Source organism: Salvelinus namaycush, chromosome 29 (genome assembly GCF_016432855.1).
Source record: "Salvelinus namaycush isolate Seneca chromosome 29, SaNama_1.0, whole genome shotgun sequence".
Classification (NCBI taxonomy): Eukaryota; Metazoa; Chordata; class Actinopteri; order Salmoniformes; family Salmonidae; genus Salvelinus; species Salvelinus namaycush.
In genome coordinates, this window is record NC_052335.1 from 31,557,813 (window position 1) to 31,579,925 (window position 22,113).

General features: G+C 47.6%; 1 protein-coding gene across 2 annotated transcripts in view; it reads right to left on the reverse strand.

Moving 5' to 3' along the window:
• The window catches only part of LOC120024155 (rho-associated protein kinase 2-like), a 73,321-nt gene that overhangs the window by 8,815 nt on the left and 42,393 nt on the right, over nucleotides 1-22,113 (reverse strand). The window contains exons 16-32 of one of the 2 annotated variants that reach the window (XM_038968315.1): nucleotides 21,412-21,518; nucleotides 20,852-21,011; nucleotides 20,272-20,432; nucleotides 19,325-19,509; nucleotides 19,067-19,136; nucleotides 18,609-18,712; nucleotides 17,192-17,378; nucleotides 12,820-12,913; nucleotides 12,466-12,560; nucleotides 11,303-11,494; nucleotides 9,632-9,803; nucleotides 7,229-7,296; nucleotides 6,848-6,936; nucleotides 6,456-6,534; nucleotides 6,035-6,305; nucleotides 5,344-5,656; nucleotides 4,732-4,823 (exon numbers count right to left, since the gene is read on the reverse strand). In XM_038968315.1, coding sequence (XP_038824243.1) covers nucleotides 4,790-4,823; nucleotides 5,344-5,656; nucleotides 6,035-6,305; nucleotides 6,456-6,534; nucleotides 6,848-6,936; nucleotides 7,229-7,296; nucleotides 9,632-9,803; nucleotides 11,303-11,494; nucleotides 12,466-12,560; nucleotides 12,820-12,913; nucleotides 17,192-17,378; nucleotides 18,609-18,712; nucleotides 19,067-19,136; nucleotides 19,325-19,509; nucleotides 20,272-20,432; nucleotides 20,852-21,011; nucleotides 21,412-21,518 — 2,381 coding nt within the window. In that variant the 3' untranslated portion in view covers nucleotides 4,732-4,789. The remainder of the gene's footprint in view (nucleotides 1-4,731; nucleotides 4,824-5,343; nucleotides 5,657-6,034; nucleotides 6,306-6,455; nucleotides 6,535-6,847; nucleotides 6,937-7,228; nucleotides 7,297-9,631; nucleotides 9,804-11,302; nucleotides 11,495-12,465; nucleotides 12,561-12,819; nucleotides 12,914-17,191; nucleotides 17,379-18,608; nucleotides 18,713-19,066; nucleotides 19,137-19,324; nucleotides 19,510-20,271; nucleotides 20,433-20,851; nucleotides 21,012-21,411; nucleotides 21,519-22,113) is intronic. The other variant, XM_038968316.1, reaches the window with a different exon arrangement.

The window sequence follows — 22,113 nt, forward strand, 5'->3', positions numbered from 1 at the left end:
GAGAGGTAGTAGTTAGTAGAGATGACATGGATGAGCGGTTGAGAGAGGTAGTAGTTAGTAGAGATGACATGGATGAGCGGTTGAGAGAGGTAGTGGTTAGTAGAGATGACATGGATGAGCGGTTGAGAGAGGTAGTAGTTAGTAGAGATGACATGGATGAGCGGTTGAGAGAGGTAGTGGTTAGTAGAGATGACATGGATGAGCGGTTGAGAGAGGTAGTGGTTAGTAGATATGACATGGATGAGCGGTTGAGAGAGGTAGTGGTTAGTAGAGATGACATGGATGAGCGGTTGAGAGAGGTAGTGGTTAGTAGATATGACATGGATGAGCGGTTGAGAGAGGTAGTGGTTAGTAGAGATGACATGGATGAGCGGTTGAGAGAGGTAGTGGTTAGTAGAGGTGACATGGATGAGCGGTTGAGAGAGGTAGTGGTTAGTAGATGTGACATGGTTGAGCGGTTGAGAGAGGTAGTGGTTAGTAGAGGTGACATGGTTGAGCGGTTGAGAGAGGTAGTGGTTAGTAGAGATGACATGGATGAGAGGTTGAGAGAGGTAGTGGTTAGTAGAGGTGACATGGATGAGCGGTTGAGAGAGGTAGTGGTTAGTAGAGGTGACATGGATGAGCGGTTGAGAGAGGTAGTGGTTAGTAGATGTGACATGGATGAGCGGTTGAGAGAGGTAGTGGTTAGTAGAGGTGACATGGATGAGCGGTTGAGAGAGGTAGTGGTTAGTAGAGATGACATGGATGAGCGGTTGAGAGAGGTAGTGGTTAGTAGAGATGACATGGATGAGCGGTTGAGAGAGGTAGTGGTTAGTAGAGATGACATGGATGAGCGGTTGAGAGAGGTAGTAGTTAGTAGAGATGACATGGATGAGCGGTTGAGAGAGGTAGTAGTTAGTAGAGATGACATGGCTGAGCGGTTGAGAGAGGTAGTGGTTAGTAGAGATGACATGGATGAGCTGTTGAGAGAGGTAGTGGTTAGTAGAGATGACATGGATGAGCGGTTGAGAGAGGTAGTAGTTAGTAGAGATGACATGGATGAGCGGTTGAGAGAGGTAGTGGTTAGTAGAGGTGACATGGATGAGCGGTTGAGAGAGGTAGTGGTTAGTAGAGGTGACATGGAGGAGCGGTTGAGAGAGGTAGTGGTTAGTAGAGATGACATGGTTGAGCGGTTGAGAGAGGTAGTGGTTAGTAGAGGTGACATGGATGAGCGGTTGAGAGAGGTAGTGGTTAGTAGAGGTGACATGGAGGAGCGGTTGGGAGAGGTAGTGGTTAGTAGAGGTGACATGGATGAGCGGTTGAGAGAGGTAGTGGTTAGTAGAGGTGACATGGATGAGCGGTTGAGAGAGGTAGTGGTTAGTAGAGATGACATGGATGAGCTGTTGAGAGAGGTAGTGGTTAGTAGAGATGACATGGATGAGCTGTTGAGAGAGGTAGTGGTTAGTAGAGGTGACATGGATGAGCGGTTGAGAGAGGTAGTGGTTAGTAGAGGTGACATGGATGAGCGGTTGAGAGAGGTAGTGGTTAGTAGAGATGACATCATTGAGCGGTTGACAGAGGTAGTGGTTAGTAGAGATGACATGGTTGAGCGGTTGACAGAGGTAGTGGTTAGTAGAGATGACATGATTGAGCGGTTGACAGAGGTAGTGGTTAGTAGAGATGACATGATTGAGCGGTTGACAGAGGTAGTGGTTAGTAGAGATGACATGGATGAGCGGTTGAGAGAGGTAGTGGTTAGTAGAGATGACATGGATGAGCGGTTGAGAGAGGTAGTGGTTAGTAGAGATGACATGGATGAGCGGGTGAGAGAGGTAGTGGTTAGTAGAGATGACATGGATGAGCTGTTGAGAGGTAGTGGTTAGTAGAGATGACATGGATGAGCGGTTGAGAGAGGTAGTGGTTAGTAGAGATGACATGGATGAGCGGTTGAGAGAGGTAGTGGTTAGTAGAGGTGACATGGAGGAGCGGTTGAGAGGTAGTAGTTAGTAGAGATGACATGGATGAGCGGTTGAGAGAGGTAGTGGTTAGTAGAGATGACATGGATGAGCGGTTGAGAGAGGTAGTGGTTAGTAGAGATGACATGGATGAGCGGTTGAGAGAGGTAGTGGTTAGTAGAGATGACATGGATGAGCTGTTGAGAGAGGTAGTGGTTAGTAGAGATGACATGGATGAGCTGTTGAGAGGTAGTGGTTAGTAGAGATGACATGGATGAGCGGTTGAGAGAGGTAGTAGTTAGTAGAGATGACATGGATGAGCGGTTGAGAGAGGTAGTGGTTAGTAGAGATGACATGGATGAGCGGTTGAGAGAGGTAGTGGTTAGTAGAGGTGACATGGAGGAGCGGTTGAGAGAGGTAGTGGTTAGTAGAGATGACATGGTTGAGCGGTTGAGAGAGGTAGTGGTTAGTAGAGGTGACATGGATGAGCGGTTGAGAGAGGTAGTGGTTAGTAGAGGTGACATGGAGGAGCGGTTGAGAGAGGTAGTGTTTAGTAGAGGTGACATGGATGAGCGGTTGAGAGAGGTAGTGGTTAGTAGAGGTGACATGGATGAGCGGTTGAGAGAGGTAGTGGTTAGTAGAGATGACATGGATGAGCTGTTGAGAGAGGTAGTGGTTAGTAGAGATGACATGGATGAGCTGTTGAGAGAGGTAGTGGTTAGTAGAGGTGACATGGATGAGCGGTTGAGAGAGGTAGTGGTTAGTAGAGGTGACATGGATGAGCGGTTGAGAGAGGTAGTGGTTAGTAGAGATGACATCATTGAGCGGTTGACAGAGGTAGTGGTTAGTAGAGATGACATGGTTGAGCGGTTGACAGAGGTAGTGGTTAGTAGAGATGACATGATTGAGCGGTTGACAGAGGTAGTGGTTAGTAGAGATGACATGATTGAGCGGTTGACAGAGGTAGTGGTTAGTAGAGATGACATGGATGAGCGGTTGAGAGAGGTAGTGGTTAGTAGAGATGACATGGATGAGCGGTTGAGAGAGGTAGTGGTTAGTAGAGATGACATGGATGAGCGGGTGAGAGAGGTAGTGGTTAGTAGAGATGACATGGATGAGCTGTTGAGAGGTAGTGGTTAGTAGAGATGACATGGATGAGCGGTTGAGAGAGGTAGTGGTTAGTAGAGATGACATGGATGAGCGGTTGAGAGAGGTAGTGGTTAGTAGAGGTGACATGGAGGAGCGGTTGAGAGGTAGTAGTTAGTAGAGATGACATGGATGAGCGGTTGAGAGAGGTAGTGGTTAGTAGAGATGACATGGATGAGCGGTTGAGAGAGGTAGTGGTTAGTAGAGGTGACATGGAGGAGCGGTTGAGAGAGGTAGTAGTTAGTAGAGATGACATGGATGAGCGGTTGAGAGAGGTAGTAGTTAGTAGAGATGACATGGATGAGCGGTTGAGAGGTAGTGGTTAGTAGAGATGACATGGTTGAGCGGTTGAGAGAGGTAGTGGTTAGTAGAGATGACATGGATGAGCGGTTGAGAGGTAGTAGTTAGTAGAGATGACATGGATGAGCGGTTGAGAGAGGTAGTGGTTAGTAGAGGTGACATGGATGAGCGGGTGAGAGAGGTAGTGGTTAGTAGAGATGACATGGATGAGCGGTTGAGAGGTAGTGGTTAGTAGAGATGACATGGAGGAGCGGTTGAGAGAGGTAGTGGTTAGTAGAGATGACATGGTTGAGCGGTTGAGAGAGGTAGTGGTTAGTAGAGATGACATGGTTGAGCGGTTGAGAGAGGTAGTAGTTAGTAGAGGTGACATGGATGAGCGGTTGAAAGAGGTAGTGGTTAGTAGAGATGACATGGATGAGCGGTTGAGAGAGGTAGTGGTTAGTAGAGATGACATGGATGAGCGGTTGAGAGAGGTAGTGGTTAGTAGAGATGACATGGAGGAGCGGTTGAGAGAGGTAGTGGTTAGTAGAGATGACATGGATGAGCGGTTGAGAGAGGTAGTGGTTAGTAGAGATGACATGGATGAGCTGTTGAGAGGTAGTAGTTAGTAGAGATGACATGGTTGAGCGGTTGAGAGAGGTAGTGGTTAGTAGAGATGACATGGTTGAGCGGTTGAGAGAGGTAGTGGTTAGTAGAGATGACATGGTTGAGCGGTTGAGAGAGGTAGTGGTTAGTAGAGATGACATGGTTGAGCGGTTGAGAGAGGTAGTGGTTAGTAGAGATGACATGGTTGAGCGGTTGAGAGAGGTAGTGGTTAGTAGAGATGACATGGTTGAGCGGTTGAGAGAGGTAGTGGTTAGTAGAGATGACATGGTTGAGCGGTTGAGAGAGGTAGTGGTTAGTAGAGATGACATGGTTGAGCGGTTGAGAGAGGTAGTGGTTAGTAGAGATGACATGGATGAGCGGTTGAGAGAGGTAGTGGTTAGTAGAGATGACATGGTTGAGCGGTTGAGAGAGGTAGTGGTTAGTAGAGATGACATGGATGAGCGGTTGAGAGAGGTAGTGGTTAGTAGAGATGACATGGTTGAGCGGTTGAGAGAGGTAGTGGTTAGTAGAGATGACATGGTTGAGCGGTTGAGAGAGGTAGTGGTTAGTAGAGATGACATGGATGAGCGGTTGAGAGAGGTAGTGGTTAGTAGAGATGACATGGTTGAGCGGTTGAGAGAGGTAGTGGTTAGTAGAGATGACATGGTTGAGCGGTTGAGAGAGGTAGTGGTTAGTAGAGATGACATGACAGGCAGTGCAGCAGACAGACAGTCACACACAATACTGACTGGGGTCTGCTACTTACAGTCTAGCAGAGTGATTAGCACTAGTATGATGGAGGGTCAAAGGTGAGGAGTCAAGTGTCAGTGGAGGATGATTCTGAGCATGGGGCCAGCACTAAGGGAAGTGGCCAGTGGAAGAGAGTGAGTTAGGAGCTAGCTGAGCTAGTGAGTAAATGAGTTTTCCAGCATTCTGAAGCTTTCTATACCCTTCATATTCATTGATAAGGTGAATGATGAACCTCACACTGATGACACCAACTTGGCTTTGGTTATTTGTGAAGGTATAGTGTTGACATTCTCCATTGAAAGTGTGTGTAAGTCCAGGACTAGGCATAATCTTTGTCTGGGAAACCGGCACAGAGTTATGTGACAGTTTGGAATAAGTATTGTCCATAAAAGACTCAAGCAACAGCAAGAACATTATGCCATGATTGCAGATTCATTTATAAGATAAGTTACTTATTAGCTCATAAACTGGCATGAAGCTAAACAAGATAACTCTGGTCTAAAAGACAACATAAACCATTATGTGATTACTGTGGAAAGTTCCTAGAATGAATAGTCTGACAAGTACACTCACTACACAACATTTGAAAGATTCCCAGTTCCTAGTCAAACCCCACCCATAGTCTCACCTGGGCTTCCCTTCAAGCTGAGTCTTCTGGCGGCTGGGCTGGACCTTGATGGCTCCACGGTAGGAAAGGCTAGGGGAGTTGCGGGGGGGGGAGCGTTGTGGGATATTGCGGGGGGAGGCTTGTGGGGAGGCTTGTGGGGAGGAGCGAGAGGGTGGCTCGGGGGCTTGGGCAGCGGAGGCTGCAGTGGGGGCGGGGCTAGGGGTGGGGTGTTTCCGGGGGATGCGTTTGATTAGCTGGCTGACCCATCTCTTCTGCTCTGTCTGAGAGCCGGCCAATAGGAGCAGGTCTTTGGCCGTGGACATGTCATAGTTTACTGAGGAGGGACGAGGGTTAAGGTTAGTCAATACACTCAGGTAGAAAATACCATTATGAACTGTGCTGTACATTGGTTAACAATACTAGTGGAGACTAACATTCTAAAGACTGTTTTTCAAAAATTCCTGTGACATGAAATTCAACCCTTCCCTCCTCTAAACCTAGCAGAGCAGGGTTAAAATAATATTTGAAATCATTGTTTTATTGAGCTTGCCTGGCGGTATGGGACCAATGGAATAGTCCCAAAAGTGCAAACTCCACCCATCTGGCACTCAAAGCAGGATAGGGCAAATTATTAAGATTTTTTATTGTTGAATGATTTCAAACAGTATTTGAACCATGGCCCTACAAGATGTGACCGTTGCCCTCTACTGACCCCTGCAGGGGGCGATGACCTCCTCCTTCCGGTCTAGGTGGTCCTTGTGGCATTTGGTGTGGCAGCGGCGGCACTCCAGCGCGGGCGGCGGCTTGAACACGTTCCACAGGGGCCGCGTGCACGCCTCGCAGCTCGACGGCAGGTGGTAGAACGTGGGAATGAACTCGTGACCCTTGTGCCTGACGAAGGACGAGCGCTCGCCTGTCAGCGTCAGGGGATCCGCCGCAAACTCTTGCTCCCGCTTGCTCTCGCCCTCGTTGGCGTACAGAATCTGTGAGGGGGAAGAAAGGGAAGACAGAAAAAAGAAAGGGATGAGAGAAGTGAAATTCACCATTAACAGTTTTTCTACTGCTCAAAACATAGAGGAATGTAAAACCAGTCCAGGACAGCTTGGCTCAACTTTGTGTCTGAGTTATGTTACCTGGAATATCCGGGGGATTTCTTTGATGTCAGCGCGGTACACGTCTGTCTGAGTGACCGGTCGGATGTGGAACAGCTTACTGCAAGGAGGAAAGAACAAGGTTATGAACAAGGTTATGAACAAGGTTATGAACAAGGTTATGAACAAGGTTATGAACAAGGTTATGATAGGCATCTCAATACAAGCAGTTGGTCTTTATCAGCAGAGGCCATAGGAATTCATGGGACGAAAACAGAGAGGCTTCGTCTCAAATAGCACCCTATTAGCTACATAGGGCTCTGGTTAAAACTAGTGCACTATGGGCCCTAGTTGAAAGTAGTTCAATATATAGGGAATAGGTTGCCATTTGGGAGCAGACAGAGCCATATAAGAATGTGGATGTCTTCACTCACTCGATGTCTAGGATCATGAAGGGGTTGGACTGCTCTCGGTCCATCTCACTGTTGTAGAACAGAATCTTCTTACTGCTCACTACCACATACTGTCAGAGAGAGAGAGAGAACAGTCACACTTTATCATCTCAATTGCTGGGGAAATATCAACGTCTGTAGACATGGGTTCAAATAGTATTTGTTTTCTTTTGAGTACTTTAGAGTGTTTGATTGAGCCTGCCTGGAGTGCTAAATGGGCATCATTTACACTTTTGGGACTATTCCACTTGTTCCCATTGAGCCAGGGGAGCTCAATCGATTGCAGATAAAGCATTTCAAATACTATTAGTACCCAGGACTGCATTAGCAGAAGGATAGGCGGAGCCAGAGGGAGCACCATACCTTTCTATCCCATCCAAACCTCTTGGTATTCTTGGCAGGAAGTGACAGCCAGCCCTCCAGCCTGGTATCTGTTTTGCATACAGGAAAAAGGAATTACATTAGCAAATAAGAGCAATACACTATTCCAGTATATTCCATACTGCAGAGAAGTAGCGGAGGTTAGGAACCAATCCACACGGCACACTTTGTTGTCTCAACAAGTTAAACCCCTGTTGTCAAAACAAACACATTGCGTGCATCAGATTATGCCCTTTAGTCAATTCATTTATCTCTATATATTTTTTTTTACATGACTTCCTTGCAATTGTATTTTGGTATCACCTACCAATTGTGCTTGAAACAAAGCAGGGCTGCTTCAAAAAGACACCCCATATATTGTGCACTCATTATGGGTCAAAGAAGTGCATTGTATAAGGAATAGGGGGCCATTTCAGATACAGCTCAGGAACCCTACACTGGATCCATTCCAACAGAAAAAAAGTCTGGACAGTCCTCATACTATAGTTTGAGTCAACTCAAGGTTAACAGGGGCCACAAAATGTTAGGCTGCGACTTTCCGCACACAGCTGCAAAACACCAAGCAGTATTATTAGCACTGTAAAGCCACTGTCAGTAGTGTTGGACAGACAGCCGAGTAAAGCCACTGTCAGTAGTGTTAGACAGACAGCCAAGTAAAGCCACTGTCACTAGTGTTAGACAGACAGCCGAGGCGAGAAAGAGAGAAGGTGCGTATTTTTGGCGAGTAGCTGCATTGTGTTTGAACTTTGAACCAGCATGCGGGTTCACCTGCACCACTGCGGTCAGGCTCTGGGGGCGCCTGCTCATAGGTGAGGGCCAAAGGTTGGCGGCCATGTTCTAACCGCCCATCATTTCCTTCATACTCTTCATCCTCCTCCTCCTCCTCCTCCTCAAAGAGAGGGTGAGATACTCTGAAGGAGGGCCGGGTGGCAACGCTGACAGATTTCTGCGTGCGCTGGTAGTGGAAGGACATGGACTCAGAGGTCTGAGAGTGAGTGATGTGCACTACGCAGCCACAACAGAGACAGAGAGAGGTAGAGAAAAAGGACGAAGGGAAAACAGGCAGGAATAAGGAATAACAGGTGTATCTTAAAGCAGAGGTTTAGGAATAGTGGAACAAGGAGTGGGAAAGGCCATAAAGGAGTGACGGGGAGAAATAAACGTGTGAGGGACATTGTGCTGAGACAGAGAGATAGGGGAGGATAGAGAAGAAATAGACATGTGAGGGACATTGTGCTGAGACAGAGAGATAGGGGAGGATAGAGAAGAAATAAACGTGTGAGGGACATTGTGCTGAGACAGAGAGATAGGGGAGGATAGAGAAGAAATAAACGTGTGAGGGACATTGTGCTGAGACAGAGAGATAGGGGAGGATAGAGAAGAAATAAACGTGTGAGGGACATTGTGCTGAGACAGAGAGATAGGGGAGGATAGAGAAGAAATAAACGTGTGAGGGACATTGTGCTGAGACAGAGAGATAGGGGAGGATAGAGAAGAAATAAACGTGTGAGGGACATTGTGCTGAGACAGAGAGATAGGGGAGGATAGAGAAGAAATAAACGTGTGAGGGATATTGTGCTGAGACAGAGAGATAGGGGAGGATAGAGAAGAAATAAACGTGTGAGGGACATTGTGCTGAGACAGAGAGATAGGGGAGGATAGAGGAGAAATAAACGTGTGAGGGACATTGTGCTGAGACAGAGAGATAGGGGAGGATAGAGGAGAAATAAACGTGTGAGGGACATTGTGCTGAGACAGAGAGATAGGGGAGGATAGAGAAGAAATAAACGTGTGAGGGACATTGTGCTGAGACAGAGAGATAGGGGAGGATAGAGGAGAAATAAACGTGTGAGGGACATTGTGCTGAGACAGAGAGATAGGGGAGGATAGAGAAGAAATAAACGTGTGAGGGACATTGTGCTGAGACAGAGAGATAGGGGAGGATAGAGAAGAAATAAACGTGTGAGGGACATTGTGCTGAGACAGAGAGATAGGGGAGGATAGAGAAGAAATAAACGTGTGAGGGACATTGTGCTGAGACAGAGAGATAGGGGAGGATAGAGGAGAAATAAACGTGTGAGGGACATTGTGCTGAGACAGAGAGATAGGGGAGGATAGAGGAGAAATAAACGTGTGAGGGACATTGTGCTGAGACAGAGAGATAGGGGAGGATAGAGGAGAAATAAACGTGTGAGGGACATTGTGCTGAGACAGAGAGATAGGGGAGGATAGAGGAGAAGAAATACTGTGGAAAGAGACAGCACAGAGATGGGGGGAGGATTGACGAACAATTAGTGTTAAATTACTAGGTGCTCAGTGTTTTGACTCGGGTGCTCAGTGTTTTGACTCGGTTGTTAAAGTGAGGGGTGTTGAAAGTGTTGTTACCTGGGTAACCGCTGTCGTCCATGTCCAGGTCGTTACCACTGCTGATACTGGTGGAGTCCATGGAGGTGACGCTCAGAGAGGTCAGCTGACAGCGCAGCTGCTCGATGTCACTGTCCTTACTGTCCAAGGCCATCTGCAGCTCGATGTGCACCTGGCTCTCGTCCGATATCACCTGGAGGTGGAAATACACACTTTTGAATTTAGCTGAAAGAATGTCAGTTAGGTTGGATTTACTGGTGTCTTCATATGGATGTAATTGTGGGAGGCCATTACAGCCAACTGGCCTCATTCCCCACAGCACTACCTAGTAATAATAACAACAACATGTGAGATGCTCTCACAGTGAAATGTTCACAGCAGCAAGTGGTTGTGTGATGCTGAGTTTAACATTGTGATTGCGTTTTGGTTGGACTAGTGCTGAACGATTAGTGCTTTTTCAGGTGGTTTCCGTTATTAAAAAAGTATCACGGTTAATCGATTTCAAAATATTTTTTTAACATTAAATGCTTTAAAAAATAATGACATGACAATGATTTTAGAGCTTTGTAATGGAAATTCCAAAGCCACAAATAATGAACATTCAATTTCCAAAACATTGAAAATATTCCATTGTCTCTATCAGGTTAACACTGAGTAGACATCAACAGAAAAATAGGAAATGACTATGAAATAATAAAACAGTTCAGTTGTGTATATTACTATATTAACAACTTGATTCTTTTTCATTCCTCAGTCATCATCTCATCGCTGCTCAGACAGTAGCAGCCAGCCAGTTATCTGTGTTCCCCACACTGTACTGCCTTTAGCCATGCTATTTAGCTAGCCTGCCTAAGCATGCTGCAGAGCTGTCTGACAAAATCATTTGACTAGTTTTTCCAAAGTAGATAAGACATACTTTCACAAACGGTCTCTGTCCCTCTCGTTGTTGTGTTGTGTACATTCCTCCCTCATTTGTGTGTATCTAACTTAACGTAGCAGGCGTAAAAGTATATCCGTCCAGAGATCTGTATATAATGACTAGATGCTCATGTCTCCGCCTTAACAAAGGGAGTCGTTGTCCCAAAGGCAGGAAGGCAGGCGACAAGCTTAGGTCCAAATTAAACCCATAGAAACGCTTTGGGTTTATTTTGGACATTTGTCTCTTGTCCGAGACGGAAAAAATAGGCAGATTATGGTCATTGTAGTTAATTTCCACGTAGATTGAATATTCGGCTTAATGAAAACTACAACTCCCTTCAACTCAGCGTCCCCCATAAAGTTCTTGACTTGAATTCTCTCTAGACAAACGCTGCGTTGGACTCACAAAAACAAAAACATTGGTCAAATTACGAAACGTTGGTTAAATCGCTCAGCACTAGGTTGGACTGACTGACTGCCTGTTAAAGAGGATGTGTGATGGTGAGTATAAAGTTGTGGTTGTGTGATGGTTAGTATAAGGTTGTGGTTTGGTTAGTATAAAGTTGTGGTTGTGTGATGGTTAGCATAAGGTTGTGGTTGTGTTTTGGTTGTACTGACTGACTGCCTGTTAGTGGTTGTGTTATGGTTAGTATAAGGTTGTGGTTTGGTTAGTATACATTTGTGGTTGTGTGATGGTTAGCATAAGGTTGTGGTTTGGTTAGTATAAGGTTGTGGTTGTGTGATGGTTAGCATAAGGTTGTGTTTTAGACTGACCGCCTGCATGTCGTTGATCTCTTTCTGGTACTTGATGATGGTGGAGTTGAGTTTCTCCTTCTCTGACCTCAGCTCCAGCTGCAGCTTCCTGTTCTCCTTCTCCTTCCTGCGCACGTCCAGCGTGTCGTCGCGGTTGTGACCCGTACGCAACGTCTCCCTGCGGTTCATGATCTCGGCCAGCTTGTTGATCGCCTGGCGGACATATACAGTCCACAATATATTATGGGAATGGACAGCACACTGCAATATATATTCTCAATGAAAAACACATTATGGGCTGGTATCTCTGACACACAATTCAGCCTAGTCCTGGAACAAAACAAACACATGACATGGAGATTCTCTATTGAGTATGCCTTTTAGTCCGGGACGAGGCATCTGACCCTATATATTAAATCAACAGATGGATGCATACTATGTAACATTGGAGTTCTGTCGCGGTCCTGCTGAACCCAGGACATGAACACAACCATCATTTGTATTCCAGGTGCTAGCGTTTTATGCTAACCATTACCCTACCAATAACATGGGCAGTGTTCAAATACATATACTTGCTGTCTAAATAGTAAGCATTTTGGGTATGTGAAAATATACCATTTTATAGAAAGTGACATTTTGAGAAAAGATGATGCTTTAAATGCCAGGATGTCATATATTAATTTCCATCTAGTAGAATTCACTGCACACTATTGAGGAAGAACATCTGATAATCAGATATGACGAGCTGTACCCAAATTAACTATTGGCGGGAATCAATGTAATTGCGCATTCTCAGTACGGATGAGCCTAGTATGTTGATATTTGTTGCATACCTCATCTGTTTTTACTAAACAGTACATTCTAAATAGTATGTAGTACTATTAGTACACAGTATGTAACTTACTACTGTAACGCGCTCTGGATAAGATCGTCTGCTAAATGACTAAAATGTACAGATGTAGTTTTAGTAAGTAGTAGGCAAGACAGACTTCAGACACAGCCATCGTCTTAGGAGGGTTAGGGTGGCGCTACTACAGGTCTCAGGGCAGGTGATGTCACCGCAAGATGGCTGCTAGCGCTTACTAGCCAGCTAGTTTACACGTGACACACATCTGTCCAGTCTCATCCGTCCAGTCTCATCCGTCCAGTCTCATCCGTCCAGTCTCATCCGTCCAGTCTGTCACCTGAATCTTGAGCGTTCTCTCTGTCTGCAGCTGCTTCTCGAAGGACATCTTCACACAGTTCATCTGTCTCTCCTCCTCTCTGGCCTTCTGCAGCTCTGTGGACCAAACCAATACCAAACATTCTCACAACATCCCTGGAACGTTTTGGACAACACACAGCATCACCAAACCTTCTCACAACACCCCTGGAACGTTTTGGACAACACACAGCATCACCAAACCAATACCAAACATTCTCATAACATCTCTGTTACATTCTGGCCACTGTGAACCGGGGCTCAGAGCACAAGGGGCGAGGGGTCTAGACAATGAGAGGAGGGGCGAGGGGTCTAGACAATGAGAGGGGTGACTCACGTTGCTGCATCTCCTTCAGTTGGTTATTAAGCTCCTCCTTCTCATTGGCCAGGTTGGCCACGTCCACTGTCAGGGTGCGGTTGGACTCCTCCAGCTGTAGGAGGCAGCAGAGGACAGGTCAGCGTTACAGACACTCCAAGTACTGTGTGTGTGTGTGTGTAGGTCTTTTCATGCGAGTAAAGTACATGCCGGATAAAAAAAAGTCACAACAAGCCTGATGGAAAAAGCACATTTTCCGGTAAACTTTCCAAATGTCAGCAAAATCAAAATACACAAGACAAAGTGGGATCTTTTTGTGTCTGTAAAATTAGTAATGCGAGAAATGGCGGTGGAAACGCCTTTATGGGCAAATTTTGATATAACAACATATGAAAGTAAAGTTGGACTAACGCGATGACGTGGTGTGTGGTCCTCCCACTACGACTCGTCAGGAAACCATGCAGTTTGTTAGTCTACAGATGACATAAGTTATAATGAACTTCACAGGGTGGTGAAAGTGCACGGTGATGAACTTCACAGGGTGGTGAAAGTGCACGGTGATGATCTTCACAGGGTGGTGAAAGTGCACGGTGATGAGCTTCACAGGGTGGTGAAAGTGCACGGTGATGAGCTTCACAGGGTGGTGAAAGTGCACGGTGATGAACTTCACAGGGAGGTGAAAGTGCACGGTGATGAACTTCACAAGGTGGTGAAAGTGCACGGTGATGAGCTTCACAGGGTGGTGAAAGTGCACGGTGATGAACTTCACAGGGTGGTGAAAGTGCATGGTGATGAACTTCACAGGGTGGTGAAAGTGCATGGTGATGAACTTCACAAGGTGGTGAAAGTGCACGGTGATGAGCTTCACAGGGTGGTGAAAGTGCACGGTGATGAGCTTCACAGGGAGGTGAAAGTGCACGGTGATGAACTTCACAAGGTGGTGAAAGTGCACGGTGATGAGCTTCACAGGGTGGTGAAAGTGCACGGTGATGAGCTTCACAAGGTGGTGAAAGTGCACGGTGATGAACTTCACAGGGTGGTGAAAGTGCACGGTGATGAACTTCACAGGGTGGTGAAAGTGCACGGTGATGAACTTCACATGGTGGTGAAAGTGCACGGTGATGAACTTCACAGGGTGGTGAAAGTGCACGGTGATGAGCTTGATGCTCCTTTCCAATAAATATCCAGGGTCTTATTCTGGTGACATGATGATCGATGCTTGGCTGCTGTTTGACAAATAAAAATAAATCTTGCTGTTCTGTCTATAATAGTCTCATCATGTAGGCTATACCAGCACTGTATCTGTGAGCTGTTAGCTAGAGCCAACGTGCCAAGACCAGAGTGGGCACATTCGCTATATAACGCTAAATATTTTGTGACAAAACCATCAGTACAATTGAAAATGCGATGGAACAGATTTAAATTCTATTTTTTATTTGGTACATGGAAGTTATTTTTAATTTGATGGAAACATTTCTGGAAGGAAAATGCTAATTTTTATGCGAATTTTAGAATATTTGCATGAAAGACAGTTGGCTATTGGATGGAAACCTAGCTTGTGAAACCTAGCTTCAGAAACCCTCTCTGACAATATTCTTAACTGATTGATTGAATTCAGGTCTCAGTTTCACTCTCTGTATCTCTCTCTTCCTCCCTCTCGTCCCCCCTCTCTGTGTCAGTCTCTCTTCCTCCCTCATCAGTCTCTCTTCCTTCCTCCCTCCCTCATCAGTCTCTCTTCCTTCCTTCCTCCCTCCCTCATCAGTCTCTCTTCCTTCCTTCCTCCCTCCCTCATCAGTCTCTCTTCCTCCCTCTCTCCCGCTCTGTAAGTCTCTCTTCCTCCCGCTCTGTCAGTCTCCCTCTCTCCCGCTCTGTCAGTCTCTCTTCCTCCCTCTGTCTCTCTTCCTCCCTCTCAGTCTCTCTTCCTCCCTCTCAGTCTCTCTTCCTCCCTCTGTCTCTCTTCCTCCCTCTGTCTCTCTTCCTCCCTCTGTCTCTCTTCCTCCCTCTGTCTCTCTTCCTCCCTCTGTCTCTCTTCCTCCCTCTGTCTCTCTTCCTCCCTCTGTCTCTCTTCCTCCCTCTGTCTCTCTTCCTCCCTCTCTGTCTCTCTTCCTCCCTCTCTGTCTCTCTTCCTCCCTCTCTGTCTCTCTTCCTCCCTCTCTGTCTCTCTTCCTCCCTCTCTGTCTCTCTTCCTCCCTCTCTGTCTCTCTTCCTCCCTCTCTGTCTCTCTTCCTCCCTCTCTGTCTCTCTTCCTCCCTCTCTGTCTCTCTTCCTCCCTCTCTGTCTCTCTTCCTCCCTCTCTGTCTCTCTTCCTCCCTCTCTCCCGCTCTGTCAGTCTCTCTTCCTCCCGCTCTGTCAGTCTCTCTTCCTCCCGCTCTGTCAGTCTCTCTTCCTCCCGCTCTGTCAGTCTCTCTTCCTCCCGCTCTGTCAGTCTCTCTTCCTCCCGCTCTGTCAGTCTCTCTTCCTCCCGCTCTGTCAGTCTCTCTTCCTCCCGCTCTGTCTCTCTTCCTCCCGCTCTGTCTCTCTTCCTCCCGCTCTGTCTCTCTTCCTCCCGCTCTGTCTCTCTTCCTCCCGCTCTGTCTCTCTTCCTCCCGCTCTGTCTCTCTTCCTCCCGCTCTGTCTCTCTTCCTCCCGCTCTGTCTCTCTTCCTCCCGCTCTGTCTCTCTTCCTCCCGCTCTGTCTCTCTTCCTCCCGCTCTGTCTCTCTTCCTCCCGCTCTGTCTCTCTTCCTCCCGCTCTGTCTCTCTTCCTCCCGCTCTGTCTCTCTTCCTCCCGCTCTGTCTCTCTTCCTCCCGCTCTGTCTCTCTTCCTCCCGCTCTGTCTCTCTTCCTCCCTCTCTGTCTCTCTTCCTCCCTCTCTGTCTCTCTTCCTCCCTCTCTGTCTCTCTTCCTCCCTCTCTGTCTCTCTTCCTCCCTCTCTGTCAGTCTTCCCCCCTCTCTGTCAGTCTTCCCCCCTCTCTGTCAGTCTTCCCCCCTCTCTGTCAGTCTTCCCCCCTCTCTGTCAGTCTTCCCCCCTCTCTGTCAGTCTTCCCCCCTCTCTGTCAGTCTTCCCCCCTCTCTGTCAGTCTTCCCCCCTCTCTGTCAGTCTTCCCCCCTCTCTGTCAGTCTTCCCCCCTCTCTGTCAGTCTTCCCCCCTCTCTGTCAGTCTTCCCCCCTCTCTGTCAGTCTTCCCCCCTCTCTGTCAGTCTTCCCCCCTCTCTGTCAGTCTTCCCCCCTCTCTGTCACTCTCTTCCTCCCGCTCTCTCTCTCCCTCATCAGTCTACCTTCCCCATCCCTATCGGTCAGTCTCTCTTCCTCACTCTCCCCTCAGTCAGTCACTCTCCAGTCAGTCAGTCAGTCACTCTTCCTCACTCTCCCCTCAGTCAGTCAGTCTCTCTTCCTCACGCTCCCCTTGGTCAGTCTCTCTTCCTCCCTCCGCCCGTCAGTCAGTCAGTCAGTCTCTCTTCCTCCCTCTGTCAGTCAGTCAGTCTCTCTTCCTCCCTCTGTCTGTCTGTCTGTCAGTCAGTCTCTCTTCCTCCCTCTGTCTGTCAGTCAGTCAGTCAGTCAGTCAGTCAGTCAGTCTTCCTCCCTCCGTCAGTCAGTCAGTCAGTCAGTCAGTCTCCCTCCCTCCCTCCCTCCCTCCCTCCCTCCCTCCGTCAGTCTTCCTCCCTCCCTCCGTCTGTCAGTGTCAGTCCGTCCATCAGTCTCTCTTCCTCCCTCCCTCCGTCCGTCAGTCTCTCTTCCTCCCTCCCTCCGTCCGTCAGTCTCTCTTCCTCCCTCCCTCCGTCCGTCAGTCTCTCTTCCTCCCTCCCTCCGTCCGTCAGTCTCTCTTCCTCCCTCCCTCCGTCCGTCAGTCTCTCTTCCTCCCTCCCTCCGTCCGTCAGTCTCTCTTCCTCCCTCCCTCCGTCCGTCAGTCTCTCTTCCTCCCTCCCTCCGTCCGTCAGTCTCTCTTCCTCCCTCCCTCCGTCCGTCAGTCTCTCTTCCTCCCTCCCTCCGTCCGTCAGTCTCTCTTCCTCCCTCCCTCCGTCCGTCAGTCTCTCTTCCTCCCTCCCTCCGTCCGTCAGTCTCTCTTCCTCCGTCCCTCCGTCCGTCAGTCTCTCTTCCTCCCTCCCTCCGTCCGTCAGTCTCTCTTCCTCCCTCCCTCCGTCCGTCAGTCTCTCTTCCTCCCTCCCTCCGTCCGTCAGTCTCTCTTCCTCCCTCCCTCCGTCCGTCAGTCTCTCTTCCTCCCTCTGTCTCTATCCCCTCTTCCTCCCTCTGTCTCTATCCCCTCTTCCTCCCTCTGTCTCTATCCCCTCTTCCTCCCTCTGTCTCTATCCCCTCCTTGTTGTTTACTAGCTCCTGCCTGTGTCGGGCCATCATGTCTCCTCTCCCTCACACTCCTTCCCTCTCTCTCTGCCCCCCTCTCCATCTCCCCCCTCTCACCGAGCCGATGGTAGCCTCCTTGTCTCCTAGCTCCTGCCTGTGTCTGGCCGTCATGTCCTTCACCTCCAGCTCCTTCATGATCTTCTCCTTCTCCAGATCAGAGTACTGCTCTTCGGCGATGGAGCGCGCCAGCTGCTCCGAGTCCGCCTTGGTCAGGCTCACTTCCAGCTGGGCCGCCAGGGAATCCCTGAGGGAAAGAAGATCCGGAATATCAGGGAATGTGGGAACATTGGGGAATTGGACACTATAACCTGGGAAATGTTAACGAGACTAAATCTGTGCCCAGTACTGTTTCGGCCGCCAGGGAATCCCTGGGTAGGGAAGTAGAGACCCCTGGAAATGAGGAATGTGGGGAAAATCTCACACTACTGCATGGGAAAATAAAGTTAATGAAACCTAATCTAGTCCAGTACTGTATGTCAGAGCAGTCACTGGAAGGCCGGAAAGGAACTCCCGTAATACCAGGAAAATCAGTGTTTGTGGGATTTTACACTACAATAGGGGAAAGAGGAACAGATGACATTAGTGTCATGTTTGTCAGGGCATTCACACGACCAAGGCCTACATTCATCTCTCAAACTCAGTAAACGTTATGTTCAGGCCAATCAATGAGCTCCATAGCCATTTCTATGAAACACTTATCCACAGTCCTACATGCCTGCTGTTACAGGAGTCTACGTGTTAAAAGTCTGTCTGTGTGACTTTACAGTGCGTGTTAAATCTCGGTTAACTCGGTTTTCAGATGCTCAAAGCTTATTGTGTTGGTGATTGATGGCACATCACCTGTAGACTGGAGGTTAGGTACACGCGGATCATATTACCTGCAGTGTTGTCAGGCTATCATCTCGCAATTGACTGAGTGATAAGGGTGGAATGCATGTTGACGTTAGGCTACATCTTTCAGGGACAGACGATAGTCCTACAGAGATGCATGTTGACGTTAGGCTACATCTTTCAGGGACAGACGATAGTCCTAGAGAGATGCATGTTGACGTTAGGCTACATCTTTCAGGGACAGACGATAGTCCTAGAGAGATGCATGTTGACGTTAGGCTACATCTTTCAGGGACAGACGATAGTCCTACAGAGACTAAGTGTGCTCATGACTCTAATCTCCAACACTTTGTTAGAGGTGCTCAGAGGGTCAAGATGATATTTTTCTTTCAAAATGGTCCGGTCCAGCACCTACAGTAGATATACGTAACCAGGCCAGTGCAGTACAGCTCGGCTCAGTAGTGTGAACATAGTGTCAGGTAGGGTTGCAAAAGTCTGTTAACTTTCTCCAAAGTTCCCAGGTTTTCCAGAAATCCTGGTTGTAAGATTACTGGAAAACCTGGGAATTTGGGGAAAAGTTACCAGAATGTTGCAACCTTAGTGTCAAGGAAGAGTTTCTGGTTGGATCCTAATGTTCCAGTACCTCTCCTCCTGGTACTCCTCCAGTCTCTGCTGAATGTCCTTATACAGCTTGTTCCTCTCATCACACTCCTCCTTCAGCTCCCGGTTCTGGGTCTTGTACAGGGTCTGGCACAGAGGAAACGGTCAACACACAACAACTATGGGATGTCCCAAATAGCACCATATTCCATATGAAGTGCACTACTTTTGACCAGGGTCCATAGGGATCTGGACAAAAGTAGTGCACTACATAGGGGATAGCGTGCCATTTGGGACAAAACACTACACTGGTAAGCAGAACAAATAGACAGAAAAGAGCTAATAGTCTTTCTTAGGGGTGCAAAATTCCGGTCACTTTCCCAAAATACCCAGGAATATTCCAACCAGGATTTCTGGAAAACCTGGGAATTTTGGAAAAATTGCAAGAATTTTGCGACCCAGTCTTTCCACACATTGGGAGTGTCTAGAAATCAACAGTACCGTGAAATACTGCTCCGCCTCCAGCTGGTCCTTCAACTCCTTCAGCTGTCCTTCAGCCTCCTGTCTCTCCCTGTGATTGGGCAAAATCACTGTCAATCACTGCCATGTCAAATCACATGTCAATCTGAAACAAGTGACACACAACTCCCACCACTTAGGGCATGGGAAAGACAGACATGATATCTAACATCCATTGGTGATCACACACTTATGTCCAAGCCAGCCGCACTGTGTGTGTGTGTGTGTATCCCGCTCTACCTGCGTAGCTCCTGGTACTGTTTCTCCAGGTTCTGCTTCATGTCTAGCAGGTGGTTGAGCTCCTGCTTCAGCTGCTTCTCTGAGGAGCGCAGGGCGGTCACCTGCTGGGTCTGGGCCTTCAGGTCGTTCTTGCTCAGCCTGCGCTTCTGCTCCTCCTGCTCCATGCCCAGGCTCAGGTTCTTCACCTAGAGGTGGAAGGAAGGAGGGGAGATAAAGAGGGAGAGAGCGAAAGAGAGCAAGATGGTGAGGTTAGTCAGGGTAAAGACAGCACCAAGACCTACAGCTAACTGCCAAAAGAAGTAAATGAGGGATACAAAGTATATTGAAAGCAGGTGCTTCCACACAGGTGAGGTTCCTGAGTTCATTAAGCAATTAACATCCCATCATGCTTAGGGTCATGTATAGAAATGCTGGGCAGGCCATTATTTTGGTTACCATGGCTATACCCCCGTAGGATGACAATGCCCCCATCCACAGGGCACGAGTGGTCACTGAATGGTTTGATGAGCATGAAAACGATGTAAACCATGTGGTCGTCTCAGTGGCCAGATCTCAACCCAATTTAACACTTCTGGGAGATTCTGGAGTGGCGACTGAGACAGTGTTTTCCACCACCAACAACGAAACACCAAATGGTGGAATTTCTTGTGGAAGAATGGAGCATCCCTCCAATAGAGTTCCAGACACTTGTAGAATCTATACCAAGGTGCATTGAAGCTGTTCTGGCTCGTGGTGGTCCAATGCCCTATTAAGATACTATGTTGGCTTTTCCTTTATTTTGGCTGGTTCCTGTATGTTTGCAGCTGATGAAACAGAGAGAAGTCTTCACGAAACACAAATCTTTACACACTCTCTCACACATTCAACTCCTTACACACACACAAACACACAAGGCATGTACAGACATGCACAGGCTTGTCCAGACATACATACACACACACACACACCTCCTCGGCGAGTTTGTCCTTGTGCGTGTTCAGCTCATCCACTTTGTGTTGGGCCTGCTTGTAGTCACAGTCCAGCATGGAGTGTTCCTTCTCCAGCTGCAGCAGTCTGGACTCCAGCTGCAGCTTGGCGCTACGCTCCTCCTGCAGCGTCCGCTCCATCCCTGACAAACACAAGGAGACAATACTACCGTAACTATTAGAATAATAGACTATTGTATAATGTGGTCCATTGGCCAACACCTTTATCCAAACTGTCATTATTGACTCAGTAGTTTCTTGACCTCTCTTCTTTCCCCACATACATTTTTCTCTAATATGCTCCATTTCTATCCATCCCAGGTTGCTGGATCGAATCCCTGAGCTGACAAGGTAAAAATCTGTCGTTCTGCCCCTGAGCAAGGCAGTTAACCCACTGTTCCCCGGGCGCCGAAAGACAAGGATGTCGATTAAAGCAGCACCCCGCACCTCTCTGATTCAGAGGGGTTGGGTTAAATGCGGAAGACACAATTCAGTTGAAGGCATTCTGTTGAAGGTACCCCCCTTTCCCCCAATCACCTCTCCTTTTCTTCCTCCCTCTCACCTTTCAGGGCCTCAGACTTGGCCTCCTCAATGGACTTATAGACCTGGTTCTTGTCAGCAAGGCGTGTCTTGGTGGCCTTGTGCTCGGCCTCCTCTATGTCAAAACTCTGTTGCAACGACTTGAGCTTGAACGTCAGGTCAATCTCCTGGTTGTTCTTCTCCTAATGGGCCCAACCAGAGGTCAAAGGTCAGCTGTGTGTTTGTTTATTTGTGGCTGTAATCTGTGTACATCCACAGGACAAAGAGGGGACATCTGCACCTGTGAGACCTGAGAGGATTTGAGATTAAAGAAATAGAAGATATTTCTCCCTCTCTGATAGGGACATTTGTATCACGTTGCTCACACCTATCCAATCCTCTCAGATCTCCACAAGAAAGGGGGAGGGGCTAGAGGCCGATTTGGGCTTGGGAAAATCCCATGGAGCCCGAGTGCCATCTACAGTAAGTCTTACCAGTGGAGTGGAGGGTTGTGTTCATCATGGCACATTTAAAAAAACAAACACTTGTTTTAGTCTGTTTTCTTCCATTTGGTGTCTAATGAACACCACCCAGGCCTCTTACCTTCTCCATGTCAGTGAGTCTCTGCTGCAGCTGCCTCTTCTCTGCCTGTGTTCCAGAGAGAGAACCCTTCACCTGCTTCCCCTCCTCCTCCAGGCCCCGGATATGGCCTGACAGAGAGAAAAGAAGATGGGGAATGAGAGTGTGTGGAAAATAGATAGAAAGGGAAAAAGAAGTAGACACATTAGTATAGAGGTAGAGACACATTAGTATAGAGGTAGAGACACATTAGTATAGAGGTAGAGACACATTAGTATAGAGTTAGAGACACATTAGTATAGAGTTAGAGACACATTAGTATAGAGGTAGAGACACATTAGTATAGAGGTAGAGACACATTAATATAGAGGTAGAGACACATTAATATAGAGGTAGAGACACATTAATATAGAGGTAGAGACACATTAGTATAGAGGTAGAGACACATTAGTATAGAGGTAGAGACACATTAGTATAGAGGTAGAGACACATTAGTATAGAGGTAGAGACACATTAGTATAGAGGTAGAGACACATTAGTATAGAGGTAGAGACACATTAGTATAGAGGTAGAGACACATTAGTATAGAGGTAGAGACACATTAGTATAGAGGTAGAGACACATTAGTATAGAGGTAGAGACACATTAGTATAGAGGTAGAGACACATTAGTATAGAGGTAGAGACACATTAGTATAGAGGTAGACACACTAGTATAGAGGTAGAG